This window comes from Hippocampus zosterae, chromosome 3 (genome assembly GCF_025434085.1).
Source record: "Hippocampus zosterae strain Florida chromosome 3, ASM2543408v3, whole genome shotgun sequence".
Classification (NCBI taxonomy): domain Eukaryota; kingdom Metazoa; phylum Chordata; class Actinopteri; order Syngnathiformes; family Syngnathidae; genus Hippocampus; species Hippocampus zosterae.
The window spans coordinates 8,421,160-8,445,078 of record NC_067453.1 but is presented as its reverse complement, the minus strand read 5'-3'; the positions used below and the strand labels follow the sequence as shown (position 1 = coordinate 8,445,078).

Genomic DNA, 23,919 nt, shown 5'->3' with positions numbered 1-23,919 from the left:
ACAATGAAAATACCACATCATGTATATCTTAACATCTTTATTCCTGCCCCGCAAAACATTTGACACCTTTTTTTTTAAAGAGTACATACATCTTAAATAGCTGAACAGCTAACATTTTTACAAATTCCAAGCACACTTTCATTCAGTAGTGTTCAAGGGAAAGAGAAGCCCTTGAGACAACCTCGACAGGTCTGTACAGTCTTTTCGTGACATGTATACTTGGGGTTTACTGGCTAAGTATTCATGCGGCAACAATATGAGACATTCGAAGATGCTGAGGATTTATGCATAGATTTGTGGAGTTGTGACATTATTATGGATTTGATATATAAAGTTTGATAAGGAGACAACAAGCATTTAGGGCACCACAAACCTTCCATCAAAGTGTTTCAGTATAACAGTTGGAACCAAATTAATATGAAACTGTTTTAGATGAATACTTCAAAAAGTCACATTCACAGTTCAGTCCATTCATTCGAGTGAAGAATGGATAGTTAATTGTTACTTAGCTTTCACACTACAATCACTACTACATGGTTGTTCTTGTGATTTATGACTTGTCATGTGTAGGAAGGGAAAAAAGGGCCCTCACCTTCACAGTAAATCAAAAACAGTTTTATGTTTACATGGGATGAAAGTGAGATTCATAAAGAAAGATATCCACAAAATATCACGAATTGAGCCAGAGCGAGGACATTTGGCTTTTATTGGCTATTTACTGCCAAAAAAAACCCTTTTCAACACACTTCAATAGGTTGCGGTTTGACCTTCAATTTCTGTACAGCACACATCTAAACCCAACATGCTTTTTCTGTAGTTGCACACAAAGTAAACAACAGACGGAAAGTTCTCATGTGCACGCATAAGAATCTGCAAAGTACAAACGGTAAGAACAGTCTTTTGAATACGGTAGCAAATGAATGCAGCAGTAGAGAACACAAGCGAGTCAGCACTCAGAAACACACACCCCTGATCCAGCATCCATGACACATGTTAATCACTCACAGACATGTACAGTACACATATGGTTCTTGAGGGTAGTCAGGTGTGTGGGAAATGTAAGCATTCCAAGGCATGTTTAAGTGTGTGTTACACTCTGCAAAAGATGACACTTCTTGAAAAACTCTGTTATGAGGTGATGGTGCACATGGAACAATGATATTGTGAAAATGTGCAGGGTTTCCCCCAGTGCTGTATTACTCGTTCCTCCCCCAGGATATGGCGGGGCTCTAAGGTGTCCCCAATTTGGGTGCGCGGCCATCCAAATGTCATGATGGAGCAACGGAAAACAATTTTATGTGATACATGTACAACCAGCCACCATCTCCTTGACTTTTACCTCAACTGCTGGATACGACAATCGTGTGGGCTTGCTCAACAGGGATTAGCAGTATAAATTGATGAGTTCTGGTGACTTGTTAATGCACTTTCAACATCCCGGACGAGACGGTGCGACCAGCGGGACTTGCGTGGATTGTTGTCGAGTCTGGCAGGTGCCGTAGGCGACGTAAACAAAAGTGGGCTTGCTCAGATGGGCTATGGCTAGGCTAAGATGAATACTACCCTCTCATAGTCTGCTACTGAGTCTCCCTACCTCTGACACCAGCTGCAGAACACACAAAATGGGTGATCTGAAACTACAATTTGTGGTAAATGGATACATTCGGGCCAGTTGGATTTTTATTAATAACAACCTGGCTACACGACTCAGATACCCCATGCTTCAGTGCAAGCGTACTTGAGGCGAAATGTGGCACAAAGTCAAGTTTCATTGCCACATTATGATGTCCAATAATGTGCAGACTACAACTAATGACAATTTCATTGCACGCTTGCGACCCTATGGGGGTTATGTGGTTCAGAGAATGGACGGATGGATAGCAAATGCTGGCACTGCCCTTTGTCATTACTGTCATAATAGTAAGTAATATTTGTTAGGATACAAACAGCCATGGCTCGTTCAAGTGTAGCTTTGGTGAGTGAGATTTTTAATCATTTGTTTTTATTTTGTTTCTTGAAAATGTCTTGACACGTAAATGGCCAAATGGAAAATGGCTAAAATGTTTGACGTCCTGCATTTATTTAAAAACGTGTGTGAGCTTTGAAAGATAATTGTGCCTAACATGGATGCACTTTAATTATTTTTGCATTGTCAGTTTATCAGTGGCTTTGAAAAAAAGACAACAACAACAAACAATACGATTGTTCATCATTAAAGCTTTTAAGAAAATCCTATATCGTCCAGGAAAACGTATCGCGACAGGCCTACCAACAAATAATGTAAATACAGTACACTGACTAAAATGTAAAAATCTATTATGAAGCTTCTCTACCACCAGGCTTTGTTTTCTATTTTCTGGGGGGAAACCCTGCTCAACCTAAAACCTGTGAAACTGCAAGCATAGCATGTGGTTCCTCTCATATAGCAAATGCCTCCTCAAATGTATACCCTTGCTAACAGTGCAATGTAAGTTGGACAGATATGAATCTGAGGATACCAGCACCAATATAGTGTACAGTAACTCTGGCTGTTATTAAGATTCTTTGCTACTATTATTATGATTATTATCATCATTATTATTCCACAAAGACCACTCTTAGCAAAGAATGTAAGGCAGCTGCATTCAGAACCTGTGTGTGTTCGGGGTGTGCAACTCTGCAATAAAAGACGAGTCGGTACCTATCTTGATATACAGGGGTCAATACAATTCAAGAAGGACCTAAAGTGGAACGACTTGATTTGGTTCAATTCAGTGGGATTACAACTGGATTCGTTATGGTACGGCTGAGGTCGAGGGGGTATGATACAATGAGCTTCTTGTTGTAATTTTACAATATGAATGAACTTGTCAGTAGATTAGTGTAAATGTCTCCTTTCTTTCAAAGATAAAGCTCTCCAATAAGAGATGATTCAAGAAGTATCTCTACATTTCAAAGTAGAGCGATTCGGTCTGATTCGATGCTCTCACACACTCATAACTTTAACTCAAATGTTTTACTTTTTGTTGTTTTTTTTTTGTAATACTGTACCCCTAGTATAAGCAAGTCATGTTTTAACTCAATCGAGCTCAGTGAATTTCTAATCATCCACCCACAAAATATGTTCCAGTTCTAAACCAAATTGCACATCGTTTACAGCGAGGCTAACTGTTAAGCAACAACAGCAACTTGTACAAATTCCCAGGTTAGCCTCCACCTTTAGAGGGAGGTAGTCAGATGACTTTCGAAGTGGGTTACATGAGTGGTTATCGAGCACACAAATGTCCAATGCCTACCCATGCCCAGTGTGAAACCGGCTTGCAAGCGGATTGAGTGTTTCAGAGGAGAAAGGGGATTGGGGTTCCAAGGTTCCCCCTGTAGGACCAGTGTCAAGACTGAAAACAATAAGTTAGTTACCCAGCAAGACCATGTTGGGGTTGATTATAGTGATTAGTGGTTTTGCTCACCTGTCGACATGGAGCGCAAACAATCAAAAATAAACAAACAAAAAAAAAAAACCCAAGAGGGTTGGCCAAGCTTGTTCAGCACAAAGGCATTAGTCAGTCCATCGCGGCTCTGGATCAGCTTCTTCTCGCGAGACCAAAATGGCAATCTTCTATTTAATTTTCATCATTATTTTTTTTTTCTTCCTAGTTTCAAGTCCATGTTGTGACTTCTTGTGCTGTGCCATTTCTTTCCAAACTGTGAAGTGGAGCTGGAGGGAAAAAGGTACACAAGATACAAAAGTACAGTATGAATATATGAATATTGTACTCAAAATTGAAATACTAGCACTGTGAGTTCACTCTTCTACAGGAGGTCGGAGTTTTATTCTGTGTTTTGTTCCTTTGTTCTGTTCCTATGACAGTCAAAAAAATACAAATTTGCATGTAACCTAACCTACGCAAAAGATGGAAGATGGAAAGACGTAATGACATCAAATTATGAAGTATTTGTATGAACACACATTGAGGTCATGAACAAAAAACAATCAAAACAAAAAAATGCAACCACAGAGGTAACTGAGCATTCCTTCTTGTGCTACATGAATATGTTTTCTTACAGTGCTGCGGCATAAGCCTGAGCCTGCCTTAAAAATAAGTACAGACTCTCACCTTCATCACGATACCACACAGCGGCAGCTCATACAGTCCTGACCACTCTCATCTGGTGGGTTCAGCTTCCTCAGCTTGTGTTGCCTGATTTCCCTGACCAGTGTGTAGAAGGCATCCTCGACTCCCTGTACATACCAAAAGACAGACACAACAATTACTTCTTGTTTTATAGCTTTGGCAACCTGTTTCAGTTAAAATATAGAACTGTTGATTTCTTATTCAGGGGGGAGAGTAAAACCTTCTGTGGACTTTTTTTTTTTTTTTGATGAGTCCTAAGAGAGTCACATAGTAAACACCTCCCATCAGGGAGAGCAAAGCCTTGAGAGCACCCCATGGAGCAGTGTGTCAATGTTACCATGGCAATCATCTCAACTACTCTTCATCAAGATATCATACCAAGTGGAAAAAGGGCCCTCATTTAATTCCATCTCCAGACAGACCAACTGCCAGTTCATTGATGAATAGGTCAGCCTGTATGTCAACGTACATAATGCATCACTCAGGAAGCGGGCTACGCAGCTATTGCTATTTTCAATTGTGTTTCTGCTCTCCAGCCAAGGTAACCTGCAAGAGTCATTGCCCTCAGCATAACACAATCATTCCGGCAAACAAAATAAAAAAATTACACGTTTGAGTTCCCGCTGGCATAACTTGTTGAGAGGCGTTAAAACGCACATATAGCAAAACTGTGGTACTGAGAATCAAATAATTTGTGTTAATATACGATCAGGTATACAATAAAAATGGCCAATGTGATTTTTGACTGCATGTCTATGACTGAGTTCAAGCTTCACATTATGTACCTGCCGTGTCTTTGCAGAGGTTTCAATGTAAGGGATGCCATAGGAACGGGCGAGTTCCTGGGCTTGCCTGGTGTCCACCGTGCGTGCCGGGAGGTCACATTTGTTGCCCACAAGCACCATGGGAACATCGTCTGAGTCCTTAACACGTTTAATTTGTTCTCTGTCGTTCACACACACAAAACAAAATGGCGACACAATTAACCATGAGCAGTCTTAAGTTGTTTTCCAACTTGCCCCAACAATGTTCCCTGGCTTATATTGCAAACAGCAGCCTGTTTCACCACTGGAAAGCCAGGCACCCAGGGAGCACTAGGACCCTGTGGAGGATCTAGTCCCTGGTGGTGCAGGGCACTGCTGAACTGATGAAGGAAGGAGCGTGCTGGGGAGGAAGGGAAGGGAAGGAGGGATGGAGATGGACAGGCAGGCGGCAAACAGCATTACCTCATTGCAACAGCAGCCAGTCGTGAAATGAAACAGGCAAAGAGGAGGGGGGCTGATCAATCTATTAGCTCCTTCCCCCTCAGTTACAGTGCAGCAGGACGCATTATTCAAAGCCAGAGCATTTGTCATCAACACCACGAATGGTGTTCCCCTGCCTCAGCTTACGGCCTTGTTATAAGTCAAATGGCGTAGGTGTTTCACACCCAATGGCTATTTTATAATATTCAATATTGAAATAGTAAGAGCTACAGCTCTGACCAGTGATGTGTTGCAACAGTGAGCGAATAACTAAAATCGTCTGTCAATATTAGCCCTTTACTGTGAATATTTGATCTTATTTTCTCTAGCTGAATGAAGGGAGAACTATCAAAGATATATCGCCTTGTCACAAATTCAAAGAAGGTAGAGGGAACTCCTCTCATCTTTTGTCTCCGTTTGCTTCTCTGTCTTTGGGAGTTCTATCTCCAGCTGCCTTAATTGAGTCAGGATCAATGTCATTGGCATGGCGCTGTAATCCCCCAGTTGGGGCTAAGCTTTCTTCAGCTGTGTTAAACGCTACAGCCTGACATCACCCAAGCACTACAGAGAGCTGGCACAAACATAATGGAAACACACGCCTCTCCCTTTGGACTCTCCAACACAGTACCCATAGAAATAGGCCCTGCAAACACATAGACGTGCCAAAATCCAAGGTCACAATTTGCCCACTCCTGTCATTTTTGCCACACCTGTATTGATGAATGTCCTCAAAGGACTTTGTGTTGTTGATTGCGAACACGCAGAGGAATCCCTCCCCTGTCCTCATGTACTGGTCCCTCATTGCACTGTATTCCTCCTGACCTGCAGTATCCAGGATGTCCAGCAGGCATGTTTCTCCATCAATCACAACCTGTTTCCTATACGAGTCCTGCAAAACAAGCATAATTGATACATTTTCATTAAATACAGCAAAGCTTGTTCGGGTCCCTTTAAATCAACAGACCCTATCTCTGAAGTCGCATAGAAGTTTGACGACACCACACAAGGCCTCACCTTCACATGCAGATCTGTGAGCATGACAGTTTTAACTCTGTTAACTGTTTTGCTTTTTGTTGTGTTTTTTGCCACAAGTATTCGAAAATATGGGAATGTGATCAACCTTCATGGTCCCCCAATGTTTGAGAAGCCAATAATCCTTTAAAACATGAATAGTGAACATATTCGGGTGTTGAAAGGCCATGTAAAAATGGGCAAAAACATGAAACTGACGGTTGGCTTACCCCTTTTTTCTAACACTTTCTCTGAAAGGAACATTGGATTGTGTTCTACGCATGGTCTATTCACACGGAACCTTGGTTTTTGTAGTACAGGAGAGACTGTAGTTGTATGCGTGTATGCGCAGCGATCAGCAGCAATGCTGCTCGCTGTGCAGCATTGCTGCGAAAGTGAAGCCACGAGCGGCCATCTTACATTGCCGCTCTCTAAGTGAGCCTCCCTTGATTTCTCTGCGTCATTCTCATATTCGTTTCTGTCTCAGCAAAACTCACACACATAGGTGTGTATAAGTCCATACATCTGGTGCCCAATTCATCGGAAATACAAAAGCAGTAAACTTTCATGGTTAGACTCAAGGACACAGCACAGCAGCGCATTTTTGGAGTGAGGAGGACATCCACTGCTATATTCCTGTGATGAGCGACATGAATATAATGTGTTTTATTCGTGGTAGAAAGTAACAAATGACGTCTATTTGCATCACAGTGATGTCCGTGTGTCGCCCTTTAAATTGGGAAATTCATTCATGGCAGTAACTGTGTCCTCACGCATGCAAATGGCTTATTCTGAATGTTTCAGAAACCAGAATTTTGACCTGAGCTGAATATTGATTGCATGTAAACGTAGCAAATGAGAACCATCTCAAATCATAAATTTTCGCCTTTAATGAATTCTAACTTTGACAAACTGAGATGCGCACGAGTGCACAAAAAACAATACTAAGGATCTTTCTGTGTTGAAGACACAATGTGGAACTTTTTTTTTTAATTTATGCAGCGATGTAAACAGCTGTGTAGTTTCTCCTTAGACTTAACCACTATTCCCTGTCCACTTTCAGCTCATACTAACTCAACAATCGAGGAGCCAAGTTAGTATTTAGCCCTCCAATGTGTAGCCACAAAAACATGGGAGTGCCTTCCCTTTGTTTATTAGAGCATAGGAGCCAGGAATGCAAATACACAAAAAGGACATTGTCTACCCAGAGGCAGGCGTGGTGAGGAAAGAGAGTGAAAATGGGAGAAAACGAGGAGGCGGGGTTGGGGTTGGAGGATACCAAACCTTACAAGCAAGCACGAGAATTACTTTCATAAAATGTCTGATACCTCTAAGATATACTCACAGAAACACCAGCCAGTCAATAATTGCAGCAACAATCTGCTATGCCCCTTGATTTAACATTTTTTCTGCTCACCAGATACATTTATAAACAAATGTTATAAAACAGCAGGTATGCGCACCAATATAAAGGTTGTCAAAGTAATTTCATACTAAATGGTTTTGCTACCTTCTTACCCAGGATTCCAGTGGGACTGACGCGGGAATATGTAAAATGTGTAATGGAAGAAAGAAAGACTGGTGTACCTCTATGGTGGGGTCATATTCATCCACAAAGTGGTTCTGGATGAGTTGGATGGTGAGTGCACTCTTGCCCACGCCTCCAGCACCCACAACCACCAGCTTGTACTCTGTCATCTTTGCCGCTGTGGCTCACACACACACAGACACACACACTGCTGCTGCAGCTGTAGAGAAGAAAACCAAGCACAGACAGGCTGCCATTTAGCACATTGTCAAACTCATTGCACATTAGCACCTGGGGACATTTAAAATGTTCAAATGCACTTTTACCAATGTTCTAAAAAGTAGAGCTGACAGATATGATTTCATATATTGCAAAGATGATATTGGGTCATAGTTTTCTCCGATTGTGTCTATCATCAGTTGTAAAACACTAGTAAAAAGAACAGAGAGAAAAAGCTTGATATGATGGGCAAAAACCAAACATTCTTATGCCGCGCAACTACCACCAGGGGGCCCACCAAACAATAACACTTCAAAGTGAATCACAATACACAAGTCACTGAAAATAAACAATGAGATGGCAAATAACGAACTGTACTACTGAGGGAAAGGATGAAGACAAAATAACAAATCCATAATTATTCATATCTACAAAAAATGGGGCACATCAAGGCATGCTGGGTACACCTTCAAACTCTATAAGGCTGGCATATGAGTTTGCATCTTGAGCCTCATCAAATAACAAAGATAGCAGAACTACGAATCACAGATTTTTTCCTATAGTTTTTTTCCCTACAATTGAAAGGCAGAGACCATGCCCAAAAGCGTTGCTGGGCTGCTTGTATCAACTACATGGTCAGGCAAAACGATCTGACACATTTGTAGATTAAATAAAAGGCAAATAAAGCAAAGAAACAAAAAAGAGCTTTTATTTTCGAAAACCCCTTCGTGAGTCGTCACCTTACCGTGGTGGAGGGGTTTGTGTGTCCCAATGATCCTAGGAGCTAAGTTGTCTGAGGCTTTATGCCCCTGGCAGGGTCACCCATGGCAAACAGGTTCTAGGTGAGGGACCAGACAAAGCACGGCTCAAAGACCCCTGATGATGATTACAATACATGGATCCAAGTTTCCCTTGCCAGGATGCGGGTCACCGGGGCCGCCCTCTGGAGCCAGGCCTGGAGGTGGGGCTCGTTGGCAAGTGCCTGGTGGCCGGGCCTACACCCATGGGTCCCGGCCGGGCACAGCCCGGAGAGGCAACGTGGGTCCCCCTTCCCATGGGCTCACCACCCATGAGAGGGGCCAAAGGGTTTGGGTGCAATGTGAGCTGGGCGGCAGCCAAAGGCGGGGACCCTGGCGGTCCGATCCTCGGCTGCAGAAGCTAGCTCTTGGGACATGGAATGTCACCTCTCTGGCAGGGAAGGAGCCCGAGCTGGTGTGTGAGGCAGAGAATTCTGTCGAAAGAAGAGTCGAGCCGCTTCTCCTCCACATCGAGAGGAGCCAGATGAGGTGGCTTGGGCATCTGATTCGGATGCCTCCTGAGCGCCTCCCTGGTGAGGTGTTCCAGGCATGTCCCACCGGAAGGAGAACCAGAGGAAGACCCAGGACACGCTGGAGAGACTATGTCACCCAGCTGGCCTGGGAACGTCTCGGGATCCCCCGGGGAGAGCTGGAAGAAGTAGCTAGGGAGAGGGAAGTCTGGGCTTCCCTGCTAAAGCTGTTACCCCCGCGACCCGGCCCCGGATAAGCGGTAGATATGGATGGATGGATGGATGGATGGATAATTTTAGAAAAATACATATACTGTAATGCCATTCTGTTTCATTATGTTTTAAGAATTAAATCAAATGAATCCATTATTGTCCACACACAGTTGGCGGCGTTCACTGAAGTTGTCTATAACATATTCATTTTTGATCTGAGAAAAGTCTCTAGCATCTCACAATATTGACCAACGTTTACAGTCACTTGTAACGTAATCTGCTTCGAAGAAGTAAGGACCCCATATACCGGTACTCAAAAAATTGCATTATATGAGGTGCCCGGTTCGTTTCTGGCTCTAGCCTTCCTGTGTGGAGTTTGCATGTTCTCCCCATGCCTACGTGCGTTTTCTCCGGGTACTCCGATTCCCTCCCATGTTCCAAAAACATCCATGGCAGCTTAATTGAACACTCTAAATTGTCCTTAGGTGTGAGAGTTAGCGCCCTGTGACTGGCTGGCAACCAGTTCAGGTTGTACACCGCCGACTACCTGAAGACAGATGGGATGCGATCCTTGTGAAGATCAGCGGATTAGAAAATGTATGGATAGGGCACATATTTTTATTTATTTATTCATGTCATTTAGTTTCATCAATTTCTGTTGGAATCATATTTTTTATGCTTCTTATTTAAATTGATATCCACATTTCTACAAAAATATATAGGTTACTTAGCTTGTTTACATTTGCTAATTTTATATAGCAGCACTACTGGATGCAGTTCCCATTTGATACAGCTCTGTTTAATGTCACATAAAAAACAAAGAGAGAAAAGGTAAGCACGCCTAGTGTGTTGTATTTGTTTTTAAATATATAGAATAACTGAAAATATATTGGGGTATATCATTATGATATAAAATGGTTTACATCGTGACAGAATATTTATTTCCATAGCAACCAGGCCAACGAAAAATGCAGATTAGAACTAAATGATGAGATGAGAGAACAAATAGAGTGGGCCTGCGTTAGGATCCTCACAGCGAAATGTTAAAAATGTGCTAAAGGTACTCAGCGCTCCACTCTCCCGCTCATTATGAGAGGACAGGAAAAGGAGCTCAATATAGGGACAGTTCGAGGTTTCACATTCCTGAGCGGCAGTTTTTCTAAAACATATCTGTGCTCTTTTTGTCATTTATCTATTCAGCATGTCAATGCTCTGGCAATATTTGACTTATTGCCCGGGTTTCGAACTTTAAATGCTGACAATGAAGGGCTAGCAAATTTATAGATGTGTAAATCAATACCAAAATAGAAAAACATGGTTTGTCTTGTGTAGAAGAAAAAAATGCGATTCGCTTCTCCTCTCCTACTTACGGACTTAGATATCACAAAACCATATGACATGTCAAGTGCAATATGATCCAGGAAATATTTCATGTGTATATGGTTTTGAGCGCCTTTTATTCAAATGTATAAATATAAATGGCTGTTTTGGGATATAATGTGTAACCGTCAAAGAATGACACATTGGGCTGTTTGTGTAAAAACAGCGAGGAAATTTACAACCATTTAGCAAATTTACAACCATTCACAGTATAAAAACATTTCTTTCAGTATGGCCTGTGCATTCAATAAATGTTGGGGGCGGCAGTGGGTAATTGGAAGCTTACGTGCAGTGTCAACGAATGAAACATGCAATCATGACTTACACCGAAAATACGCTCTGGATGGCTTTTTTTCCAGTTTCTGTTGTTGTGCTGGAATCAAAGGGTTCACAAAGCAGTCAAAGGGGTGTACTGTAGCTGTCGCACGCAATGGCAAAATGAAACTCAATCTATTTCAAATTTACCACAAACGTAATACGTCTATGACCTGAAAGTGACTGCAACACAGAACAGTGACGGGCATGATGATACATGATGAGTCAGGGCTACGAAGAGGAGAAGCTTCCACGGAGGTTCAGCAAGATTACATCAGACGCAAGTTCGGGCTAGTCACCCATAGTCAACCGCACGCTCATTCTGCCAAAGGGCCCTAGCAACCCTGTGCTTACAGTCACAATTTCAAATTGTGCATAAGGACGACAATGGGTGACAAGGCAATACCGCCACGGGAATACTGTTTCATTGGAATTTAGGAGAGGGAAATCACAGTGAATCGTTATAACATTTTAGGTTGCAGCCGTCTTGTGTTTGGCAAATTGGTGCCATTGTTATATCAAGCTTCTTTCATCTTAGACAGCTGGCTAAAGTAAAACTTCCCCTTTCTCATGAGCACCTTGAGACAGTAATTCATGCCTCTGTCACATCCCGGCTCGATTACTGCAATGCCCTTTATTTTGGAGTCAGCCAATCCTCCATTAAGCGTCTCCAGATGGTCCAGAATGCTGCTGCTTGCCTCTTGACTGGTACTCATAAGAGGGAGCACATAACTCCTGGCTCCCTATACATTTTGGAGTTCTTTTTTAAATGATCATTTTTAAAAAAAGTCCTTGTTAACTCATGCTCACTGGATTTTCATTCCGTTTTTTTTTAAATATACCGGTATATTCTTATAATCCGAGTTTTTGTTATGTTATTGGATTTATTGATGTGATGTCATCAATCCTAACATCAATCCAATAATCATTGTGTAGATAATTATATTGTGCATCACTAATTACATGGAGGTAGCGATGGTTACGAGGCTAAAATTGTGGCCTGTGACCAAATGACCTCAGGTTGAACTCTGTATTTCTTAAATCTGTATGCATAAACCTCTGCACAGAAAGATCTTAGTAATCAAAATCTATCTATGTTACACAGCTTGAGTGAACATTATGCTGATTTCCCCAAAATTATAGAAGGGGGGCACCTGGATAAACACACACATGTAGTACTCAATGTATCTTCCTTTGAGTGCTTGGACTTTCGTAACCTCTGTGTCAGGCACACTCAGATTAGCCATGCCTTGCTCACTGTTGTTAATGATTGACTGATAGACTACAAAACTGTAGAGGGGTTGCACAATTTGCATGATCGAAGATATCTCCCCAAACGGAATTGACACAAATGGTTATGCATATACACAGGATCAATCGCGCAAACTGCCCAGTGGATGTAACTGTTAGTTGACATTGAAATTTCAACTGAGCCATGCCTGCTGCTGGAAGATGGGAGGCAGGAAACGAGACAACCTTGCTATCTCTCCTCAAAATAGGCCATGTCAGTGGCTGATAAATAATCCACAAATGCAAGAGATGAATGGAAAAATTAATGTTCAAAGATGCAGTTGTGTTCTTCAAGAAACTTGTCAGCATGGGCTTACGCTGAGCTACATCTTGGGCTGATGTATCAATGGGGATAATTATGATCGGCACAACATTTATGTAATATATTTCATCACACAGAAATAAAATGCATTGAGAGTATTTCCATATCATAATGTCTCTGTCACAACCATAACTATGCTGTGGTAGCTCCACGTCTCAATATCCTCCTCTTCCTTCTTAAACTGAGAGATGAATGTAATAATGGGCTAAGAAATCTGTGATTTAAATCTGTACTGTTGTCCATACATACATACATTTATGTATGTATGTATGTATTAGGGATGTGAAACTCAGCACTGAGGACGATTCGATACACATCACGATCCAGTGCCAGCGATGCGATACTTAAACGATACATGGAATTTTCTGGCGATACGATGCGATACGATTCGATACACATTAAGTTCAAATCAATGCGATCCGATACAAAGCAATTTGTTGCGATATTGTGCAATTAAACATGATGCAAATAAGCAAAGAAAAAAAGCTTTTAAAAAGATGGAATTCAGTATGGTATTACAAAAAGGATACCACTTTATTCCTTATAAAGAGTAGAACTTGTAAAACAACTAATTAAAGCCCTTTCACAATTGGGATTTGTGCAAAGAAAATGTAAACAATTTGGCACCTGAGACTCACAGCTGTTGCTATAGTGTAAACACAAACAGACTCTCACTGAGTGTCTTATATGAAATATTCATATATATATATATATATATATGAATCTATAGCGCAAGATGTCCACCCATCCACTGTAAGTGCAACTCTTTGCGCACTGTTCAGCGGCACAGTAAGCTCACTTCTCACTTTGTTGTACACATCGGGAATATGTTTGTAAGTGAACACAGACCTGTCTGGTATTTTATACCTGGGTTCCAAAACGTGCACGAGCTGTCTGAAACCCTCGTTGTCCACCACGCTAAGGCTGGAGGTCTTTGCATATGAAATAAGCAGTGGCCTTAGTTATAGCCATTGCACGGTCACAGTGAGTTGCAAGGGGACTCCCAAAATAAGAGGCAATTTTTTTTCTGATCCTGACCTGGTTTACCAAGAGTTTCTCCGGTGTCCGACGAGGAACTGGGCGGGGAAGCGGGAGGGAAACTTGTCGGTGATCTGGTGCCATCGGTTTAAGTGGGTCTGCATATTTGTGGTGCTGCCGTTGTATGGCTTCTTAGTGCGACATTCCTTGCAAATTACGGAGGTTTTATTAAGCTTTCCGTCTTTCTTTTCGAAGCCGTAGTATTTCCAAACATAAGATTTGAATGTTGCGGCTGCATTAAATATAGTAGTTTCCTTGCTGCTGCGTGCGCTAACTTCCATGTTTCGCTCGTTGTGTACTGGACTGTATGTGACGCACGGCTACCGTCCGTATTCAACACAAAACGCAAAGCAATGATGGTGCATTCATTGCGCCTAGGAAAGGGCAGATATGTGACGTTTAACATGAATAAAACGACGATTGAATCGGATTTTACCGATACCCATCAATGCATCGTGATGAATCGCGATTTCACCGATACCCATCAATGCATCGTGATGAATCGCGATTTCACCCGTCAATCGCGTTGTACCCAGTGAATGAGCCGATGCACTCGGATCGCGGACGTGCGCATCGATGTATCGATTAATATTGATTATTTTCCACACCCTTAGTATGTATGTGTGTGTGTGTGTGTGTGTGTGTGTGTGTGTGTGTGTGTGTGTGTGCGTGCGTGCGCACACGCATACATACATACACACACACATGATGCGCGCGCACAGACACACTCTGTAATTATTATTTCGGATTTAATTTTGTCAATTTTGGGGGGATCACTCACTGCATTCTCTCAATTATCTCAGTTGCAGGCCAATTAACATCATTGTGACACCAAGCAGCTGTCGGCCATTTGCTGCACTTGAAAGCGAGTGCAGTCATGTGTTATGAATACAGTTTACATATAAAGTTCTATTATTTATTCATGTATTTTTATATGCACAGCTCCCAAAGTCTATGCATGACTCTGTCATGAACAAGGATCCCGAATATTGTCTGTGTTTTGGAATTATTTATAATTTGCCACCTCCAGCCTGGGAAATTAACAGTTGGTTTTCAAGCCCTGGATCCTTGCGTGAGCTAAGAAGATAATCTTATTCGACAGTTTAAGGTGGACACTAGTGGAGGGAACTGATGGGAAGTGGCTGAATATGAGGGAAGCGGGACACTTATTGAAACAAAAGGGACACTGAAATAGAACCCCCCCCCCCCCCCCCCCCGCCACCGCCAACTTTCTGCTCAGCTTTTTCTAACATCTCCATAAATATAGACTATTACTTCTTTAAGAACCAGCTTGTGTAAGAAGAATAGCGCAAGAATGGTCACCGTTCCTAGTATGATGTCTGATCTAAATTCAAGTGCTTAATTGGTTAAAGGATCCATACTGGCAGTGGCACAAGTCGATTACTAGAGATAATAGATATTTAATGGAGCATTGATGGAAAGGAGCCCCTCTCTGGGGAGGTATCAGAGTCCAATACATGACATACATGACAGACTCCATGACATCTCACCACACCCTCCTTGGGCACTACTGCAGTATGTATTCTGAGGTCATGTACATACATTTTCAAAAATTCCACATGTAAAGGACGACTAACGCTGACTATTTCTGCATTCAGCTATTTCATTTCCTCTGCGTCCCGCGTCCTAGAAGCATAATTTTCCCGCCAGACACACAGTTCCAAATAATGTGCATTTTTGGGATGCAAGGGAATTTCTTCATCAAAATAAATAAATAAATAACGAAGAAAAACGGCGGTCAGTCTTTTTTTCCAGCAACGAATGCAGTTTGACAAACGGCGCCATTGTTGTTTTTATCTCGCGTTAAGTAAACTTGTGTGACGAGATTTCTGTTCTCGTGAGACGAGATTGGCAAAATCGGCCTTCACTTCGTGGAAAGCAGATGATTGCCAAGTTGTGTAACGTTAAAACAAGTGGTGTGAAAGTTTATTGTGGAGATATGAACTCAAAGACTGAACCATGGGATGAAATAAGAACCTATTTCTCATCAAATCTTGTCTGCCTGAATTATTAAAAATTTTGAAGCATTTGTTTGTCAGAAATGAACCTATTATCAATGTATATTGTTGTTGTTGTTTGTGTTATTATCATATGCAATTGAATAAGTAGACTTTTTGTGATTTTGAAATTTGGGACTCATACTTTTCTGATCAGTGAGTCCCTGGGACTCGCAGGGCTCAAACTGTAGAATTATCACTGCGCATTCCGTCAATATTTGGATTTAGGCCACATGTCACTGAGCGGCGAAGGTTCGAAAGTGTGTGTGCACCTTGTGAATGTTTTTTTTTTTGTCAGGGATCGTTCAAGGTCACAAACTGTTGCAAAGACTTCAGCTAACAATTTTAATGGTCTTAAACTGTTTGTTGTTGGAAATAAATTTTTAACATGATTTGATATGACAAGAAAATAATTCAACCATTAAAAGAATTTGGGAACGTATGGCCAACACCTGTGCAATTGTTTGCAACTCTAACAAAATAAATAAATAAATAAAAAGGAGGGAAAAAAAACTTCATGCGTAAACCTTCAACTTAATGCACATGGGCATTAAGGCCAAAATCCCGGTTTCTGAAACATTAGGGATAACCTGTTTACATGCGTGAGCACACATAGTTACTCCCGTATACATGGCAATTGGGATGTCTCAATTTAAAAAGCGGCTCGTAGACAACGTCATAACATAAACAGATGTAATTTCCGCTTCTTACTTTCCACTGTGAAGAAATGCATTATATTAATTTCACTCAGGAAACCAATAATGCTTCCTCCTCGTTCCAAAAGTGTGGTTCTGTGCTGTGTGACGGCTGAATTTGGTCATGTTTGTGTATCTCTGCTTGTTCTGCTCTCTCTGGAATGACCTCCCACTGAATATTCGGCAAGCCTCTTCGCTGCCCATCTTTAAAGCCCTCCTCAAAACTCACTTGTATTCTTTGGCGTTCAACTCAGCATGATTTGTCCTTGATTTTACTGCTTGGTGCTTTCCACAGCCTTTATTACCGATTCGTCTTACTGTTTATTGTATATGTTAAATCGCTCCATGTACAGCACTTTGTATGCAGCGATGACTGTTCGAAAGTGCTCTATAAATACTGTTGACTTGTCTTGTGTGTTTCCAGGGGTTTGCGCGCCAGATGCCGTGCATACAAATACAGCTGATACTCAAAAGATCAAGATTCCTTGAGGAGATAGCATGCGCAGAACACAAAACAATCTTCTGTTTGAAGGTGGCAACCCAATTGTTTATATCAGGGGTCCCCAAACTTTTTTGCCGCACGGACAACATTTTCAGGGACCGACATTTAAGATGTGGCGGATTAATACGACAAAATAATATGGTATGAGCTGCATGAAAACGGTGGTGTTTTCGAAATATAATAATAAACATAAGGAGCGTCTAATCTGGCCGCAACACTGATCGCTATGGTAATGTTTAATGCCTTCAAAATACGATACAACGCAAATTCAAAGTGCATGAAAATGACGACTCACCACAGCCCCGAGCTCGATTTTCTGCAACTAGACAGTCCCATCTCGGGGCAATAGGAGATAATGACACCTCAAGTGTGTGGTTTATGTCCAGTCTACTTCGTAATTTTGTTTTAGTTGCCGCTGCTGCAGAAACCCCCCACCTCACACAGGTAGGATGTCGGAAATGGCAACAGTGCTATTGTGGCGATCTCAGAGTATTCAGCCATAACTTTAATCCAGTTGTCTCGAACATACTTTTAAGGCCGCCGTCATTTGCGATCTCCAACGGTTTTTAACTCATTTTGCGACCTCCAACGTTTTGTTTTTAGCTTAATCGATCACGTGACGGAGAAGCGTGGTTTGACGCGAGTCAAGCGTGACACAGACGGATGTAAGAGAGAAGTCGGTAATTTTTCAAAATAAAACATAGTTCGTGTTCCGAAATAAATAAAACGGAATTAAGGCAAGTTCTTTCTGTGTGGCCCAGTACTAAATGCCCTGCGGACCGGTACCGGTCCGTGGACCGGCGGTTGGGGACCCCCTGGTTTATATGATCAAATATTCATGTTAGAAAAAGGCTGACCTATGCGTTTTATCCATCCATCCATCATCTACCGCTTATCCGGGGCCGGGTCGCGGGGGCAACAGCTTTAGCAGGGAAGCCCAGACTTCCCTCTCCCTAGCTACTTCTTCCAGCTCTCCCCGGGGGATGCCGAGGCGTTCCCAGGCCAGCTGGGTGACATAGTCTCTCCAGCGTGTCCTGGGTCTTCCTCTGGGTCTCCTCCCGGTGGGACATGACCGGAACACCTCACCGGGGAGGCGCTCAGGAGGCATCCGAATCAGATGCCCAAGCCACCTCATCTGGCTCCTCTCGATGTGGAGGAGAAGCGGCTCGACTCTGAGCCCCTCCCGGATGACTGAGCTTCTCACCTTATCTCTAAGGGAGAGCCCGGACACCCTGCGAAGAAAACTCATTTCAGCCGCTTGTATCCGGGATCTCGTTCTTTCGGTCACGACCCATAGCTCGTGACCATAGGTGAGGGTTGGGACGTAGATCGACCGGTAAATTGAGAGCTTCGCCTTTTGGCTCAGCTCCTTCTTCACCACGACAGACTGATACAACGTCCGCATCACAGCAGACGCTGCACCGATCCGCCTGTCGATCTCCCGCTCCCTCCTACCCCCACTTGTGAACAAGACCCCAAGATACTTGAACTCCTCCACTTGGGGTAAGATCTCCTCCCCGACCCGGAGGGGGCACTCCACCCTTTTCCGACTGAGGACCATGGTTTCAGATTTGGAGGTGCTGATTTTCATTCCAACCGCTTCACACTCGGCTGCGAAACGCTCCAGTGAGAGTTGGAGAGCCCCGTTTGAAGGAGCCAACAGCACCACATCATCTGCAAAAAGCAGGGATGAAATACTGAGGCCCCCAAAACGGACCCCCTCAACGCTTCGGCTGCGCCTAGAAATTCTGTCCATAAAGGTTATGAACAGAATCGGCGACAAAGGGCAGCCTTGGCGGAGTCCTACCTCCACTGGAAACGATTCAGACTTACTGCCGGCAATGCGAACCAAACTCTGACATCGGTGGTATAGTGACCGAACAGCCCGTATCAGGGGGTTCGGTACCCCATACCCACGAAGCACCCCCCACAGAACTCCCCGAGGGACACGGTCAAACGCCTTCTCCAAGTCCACAAAACACATGTAGACTGGTTGGGCGAATTCCCACATACCCTCAAGGACCCTGCTAAGGGTGTAGAGCTGGTCCACTGTTCCACGGCCGGGACGAAAACCACACTGCTCCTCCTCAATCTGAGGCTCGACTTCCTGACGGACCCTCCTCTCCAGCACCCCTGAATAGACCTTACCAGGGAGGCTGAGGAGTGTGATCCCTCTGTAGTTGGAACACACCCTCCGGTCCCCCTTTTTAAAAAGAGGGACTACCACCCCGGTCTGCCAATCCAGAGGCACTCTCCCTGTTGTCCACGCGATGTTGCAGAGGCGTGTCAACCAGGACAGCCCCACAACATCCAGAGCCTTGAGGAACTCCGGGCGGATCTCATCCACCCCTGGGGCCTTGCCACCGAGGAGCTTTTTAACCACATCGGTGACTTCAACCACAGAGATAGGAGAGCCCACCTCAGAGTCCCCGGGCTCTGCTTCCTCCAAGGAAGGCGTGTTGGTGGAGTTGAGGAGGTCTTCGAAGTACTCTGCCCACCGGTTCACAACGTCCCGAGTCGAAGTCAGCAGCGCCCCATCCCCACTGTACACAGTGTTAGTGGTGCACTGCTTCCCCCTCCTGAGACGTCGGATGGTGGACCAGAATTTCCTCGAAGCCGTCCGGAAGTCGACTTCCATGGCCTCACCGAACTCTTCCCATGCTAGGGTTTTTGCCTCAGCGACCACCGAAGCCGCGGCCCGCTTGGCCAATCGATACCCGTCAGCTGCCTCTTGGGTCCCACAGGCCATAAAGGCTCGATAGGACTCCTTCTTCAGCTTGACGGCATCCCTTACTGCTAGTGTCCACCAGCGAGTACGGGGGTTGCCGCCACGACAGGCACCAACCACCTTACGGCCACAACTCAGATTGGCCGCCTCAACAATAGAGGCACGGAACACGGTCCACTCGGGCTCAATGTCCCCCGCCTCCCCCGGAACATGGGAAAAGCTCTGTCGGAGGTGGGAGTTGAAACTCCTTCTGACAGGGGATTCCGCCAGACGCTCCCAACAAACCCTCACTATACGTTTGGGTCTGCCAGGACGGACCGGCATCTTCCCCCACCATCGGAGCCTACTCACCACCAGGTGGTGATCAGTTGACAGCTCCGCCCCTCTCTTCATCCGAGTGTCCAGAACATGCGGCCGCAAATCCGATGATACAACAACAAAGTCGATCATCGAACTGCGACCTAGGGTGTCCTGGTGCCAAGTGCACATATGGACACCCTTATGTTTGAACAAGGTGTTCGTTATGGACAATCCGTGACGAGCACAGAAGTCCAATAACAAAACACCACTCGGGTTCAGATCGGGGGGGCCGTTCCTCCCAATCACGCCCCTCCAGGTCTCACTGTCATTGCCCACGTGAGCATTGAAGTCCCCCAGCAGAACAAGGGAGTCCCCAGCAGGAGTACTCTCCAGCACACCCTCCAAGGACTCCAAAAAGGGTGGGTATGCTGAGCTGCTGTTTGGTGCATATGCACAAACAACAGTCAGGACCCGTCCCCCCACCCGCAGGCGGAGGGAGGCAACCCTCTCGTCTACCGGTGTGAACCCCAATGTACAGGCACTGAGCCGGGGGGCAATGAGTATGCCCACACCTGCTCTGCGCCTCTCACCGTGAGCAACTCCAGAGTGGAAGAGAGTCCAGCCCCTCTCGAGAGAAATGGTACCAGAACCCAGGCTGTGTGTGGAGGCAAGTCCGACTATATCCAGTCGGAAATTCTCTGCCTCACACACCAGCTCGGGCTCCTTCCCTGCCAGAGAGGTGACATTCCATGTCCCAAGAGCTAGCTTCTGCAGCCGAGGATCGGACCGCCAGGGTCCCCGCCTTCGGCTGCCGCCCAGCTCACATTGCACCCGACCCCTTTGGCCCCTCTCATGGGTGGTGAGCCCATGGGAAGGGGTACCCACGTTGCCTCTTCGGGCTGTGCCCGGCCGGGCCCCATGGGTGTAGGCCCGGCCACCAGGCGCTTGCCAACGAGCCCCACCTCCAGGCCTGGCTCCAGAGGGGGGCCCCGGTGACCCGCGTCCGGGCAAGGGAAACCTTGGTCCATATATTTTGTTCATCATAAGGGGTCTTTGAGCCGTGCTTTGTCTGGCCCCTCACCTAGAACCTGTTTGCCATGGGTGACCCTGCCAGGGGCATAAAGCCCCAGACAACTTAGCTTCTAGGATCATTGGGACACACAAACCCCTCCACCACGGTAAGGTGACGACTCACGTTTTATTCCGGTTTTAAAAAAAACAATTTTGAGCATAATCGGGTTTTTGCGCATGTTTACATGGCCTATCAGATGTTGCCATTATTCTGGTTTTGATAGGGTGAATGCCTGCATATAAATGTAGGCAATGCGTAATTATCCATTTTTCATCTAAGTGGAAGCTTGACCAAAACTGCAAAGCATGAAGGAGAGCCTCCAATTTGCATTTACATTTTGAAATGGTCTTTTTCTTCTCCTTCATCTATAACTGCTTCAAACAAGATACATGCGGGAATAGTGGTTATGATTGCATGACCATCCATCTCTTATGTGTTGTGTTATATTACCGTATTTTGTTATTTTATGTAATCTGTTCTGTAAATCTCTTTGTTACAACCGCAGCAGTTGTGAAAGCGCTGTATAAATAAAGATGTACTATATTGTATTATTAGAAAACAAAATACCTTATCCCAATTCACAGCTACACATTTAAAAAACTAAATCCGGGAAATTAGGAAGAAAATCTTCTGAAGCATCTTTACAGTATATCTGAAAAGTCACTGTCATACTTGGAATAGGTTACTAGTTGTCGGGCTCAGCTGTTCACAGACAAGATGACAGATAGACATCACATCTAGCACTAGAGGGACTTGATCCATCAGATTCACTGCAGCCTCACTTCATGTATCACTCATTGAAAATCTCATCAATGGACTTTGATGCTTCTTCCATTAGGGAGGGGCATTTGACCAAGTCACATTGATTGACAACACTTAATCAGTTTGTTATTTATTAAAATAACATTTTCTTAAAACACCATGGGATGAGAAAAATGTTCTCTGAAATCTCTGAACTCCTGTTTCAATTCCAATGTTGTCATGAGGAGTGCAATGACTACTCCGCGGTTGTCCGATTTTGTGCTGACAGACATGCTCCAGACAAACAAGTGTCTCATAGCCGATGTTGAGGTGTCTTGACGTGTCATATCCCGTGTAGTATGACATACTCAATGATTGGTTGTGTGGCATCTGGGGCGCTTAATGACCACCATGACAAAAGTTTGGCATGTCAGAATTTTTGTTGGTGTTGTCACATAGTGTGACATGTCCTGCGTCATCCTTCAATAAGCGAATTCGAAAATGGATGGATGGTTTTGGCATTGATCAGCAACCAGAAGCTTTGATAAAAAAAACATGGTACTCGATCACTGATTCAATCAAAAGACCAATCACGAATACGCGCTGATATTCTACACACAGCAACAATTACTTTCATGTACACGGCATGTGCTGCTGACGTGACACAGACATGCTGCGCAGCACAACACATCGCTAATGTGATGTATTGTCGCCTTTACAAACCCGGGATAGGCCTTAACTATCAAGAAGCAACACTTTCTTTCTGGAAATCTGTGCAAATACAAACAATTTAAAACGATCACTTCACTCTTGAGCTATTTTAAGAACATCTACTCATGTTGTTCTTGGGGGTTACCTGGTGTCCGCAGGCACCAGATTGGTGATCGCAGCTTTAGCCTATATGGAATATCGTTGAATTGTGCAGGTGTGACTAATGTTGTGGCCAATTAATATACTGTAACCCCAGTCTTTTAGCCATGATCTGAAAGTGACGCTCACTGTCAGCCCCTCCTCATGCAACATTTTAGGGAGGCAGCATCATAACAGCATTCAAACCTGGTAAAGGAATCCAACTTCCGCAGTGATACATTTGCAGTTTCCTCACAGTGTGACAGGGTGTCTCCCTTTGGTCCACGTGAACACCGTTAGCGACAAAAGCGGTCTCGTTTGTTTGTATTTCTTTAGCGATGCAGTCATTTAAACCGAAACTGAATGGCTTGCTATTCTGTTTTAGAGGTAACAGAGACATCCAGTAGTCTACTCCCAAGTCGAACACTATACTCAGGGCTTGTCGTTCAGAATGATAATTGCGCGAAATGCACATGCATTATTTATGAGTAACACACACGTAGATCAAAGTAAATTCACGCGTGCAAATGGAAGAGATGATTGTTGGTCAATTAAAACCTCACCATTGCTAGCTAACATGCAACTGTGGGCATCAAGACACAACGCGAAGCAAAAGCGGACAAATTATTCGTAATTAAGATATTTCGGATACTGGAATGCGTTCACTGCATACTTACAACAAGCACGGCTCTAATTAGCGATGTTTTGTCTGCCAGAGGGGTAAATGTTCCAACTCAAGTTGCCCCTTCAATTGAATATATCCAAACAGTCTTCGCACCGTTTCCGGTCGTCTTCAAATAATCGAATTGTTATGATATACCACGAGCGATTCACTTTTCTTCCGCTAAATAGCACAGGATGACTCGGAGGTACTCATTGGTTCGACCGAAACGTGCCCTCGTCGAACAAAGTGGTTCCAGTGTGAGAGGATGGGGAGCGGGGACAGGGAGGGAGTGCGTGTAGCCCACGCCCAGCACAGACCCACACAGAACCGCCCCGATGTGCACGAGCCGTGGCTGCCTGTCGCGCGCATTTCGCAGGAGCGCGCACAAATAACAGGAAAACGGCCACACCG

General features: G+C 44.2%; 1 protein-coding gene across 1 annotated transcript; it reads right to left on the bottom strand.

The window, feature by feature from the left end:
- Positions 1–22: 22 nt before the first annotated feature.
- Positions 23–23,839, bottom strand: LOC127597231 (GTPase HRas). Its single transcript, XM_052060140.1, has 6 exons — positions 23,522–23,839; positions 7,955–8,115; positions 6,067–6,245; positions 4,898–5,057; positions 4,095–4,219; positions 23–3,694 (listed from the first exon to the last, which is right to left on the bottom strand). The coding sequence occupies exons 2-5, from the start codon at positions 8,063–8,065 to the stop codon at positions 4,100–4,102; spliced, it is 570 nt and encodes a 189-aa protein (XP_051916100.1). The 5' UTR covers positions 8,066–8,115; positions 23,522–23,839; the 3' UTR covers positions 23–3,694; positions 4,095–4,099.
- Between the last annotated feature and the right edge of the window lie 80 nt (positions 23,840–23,919).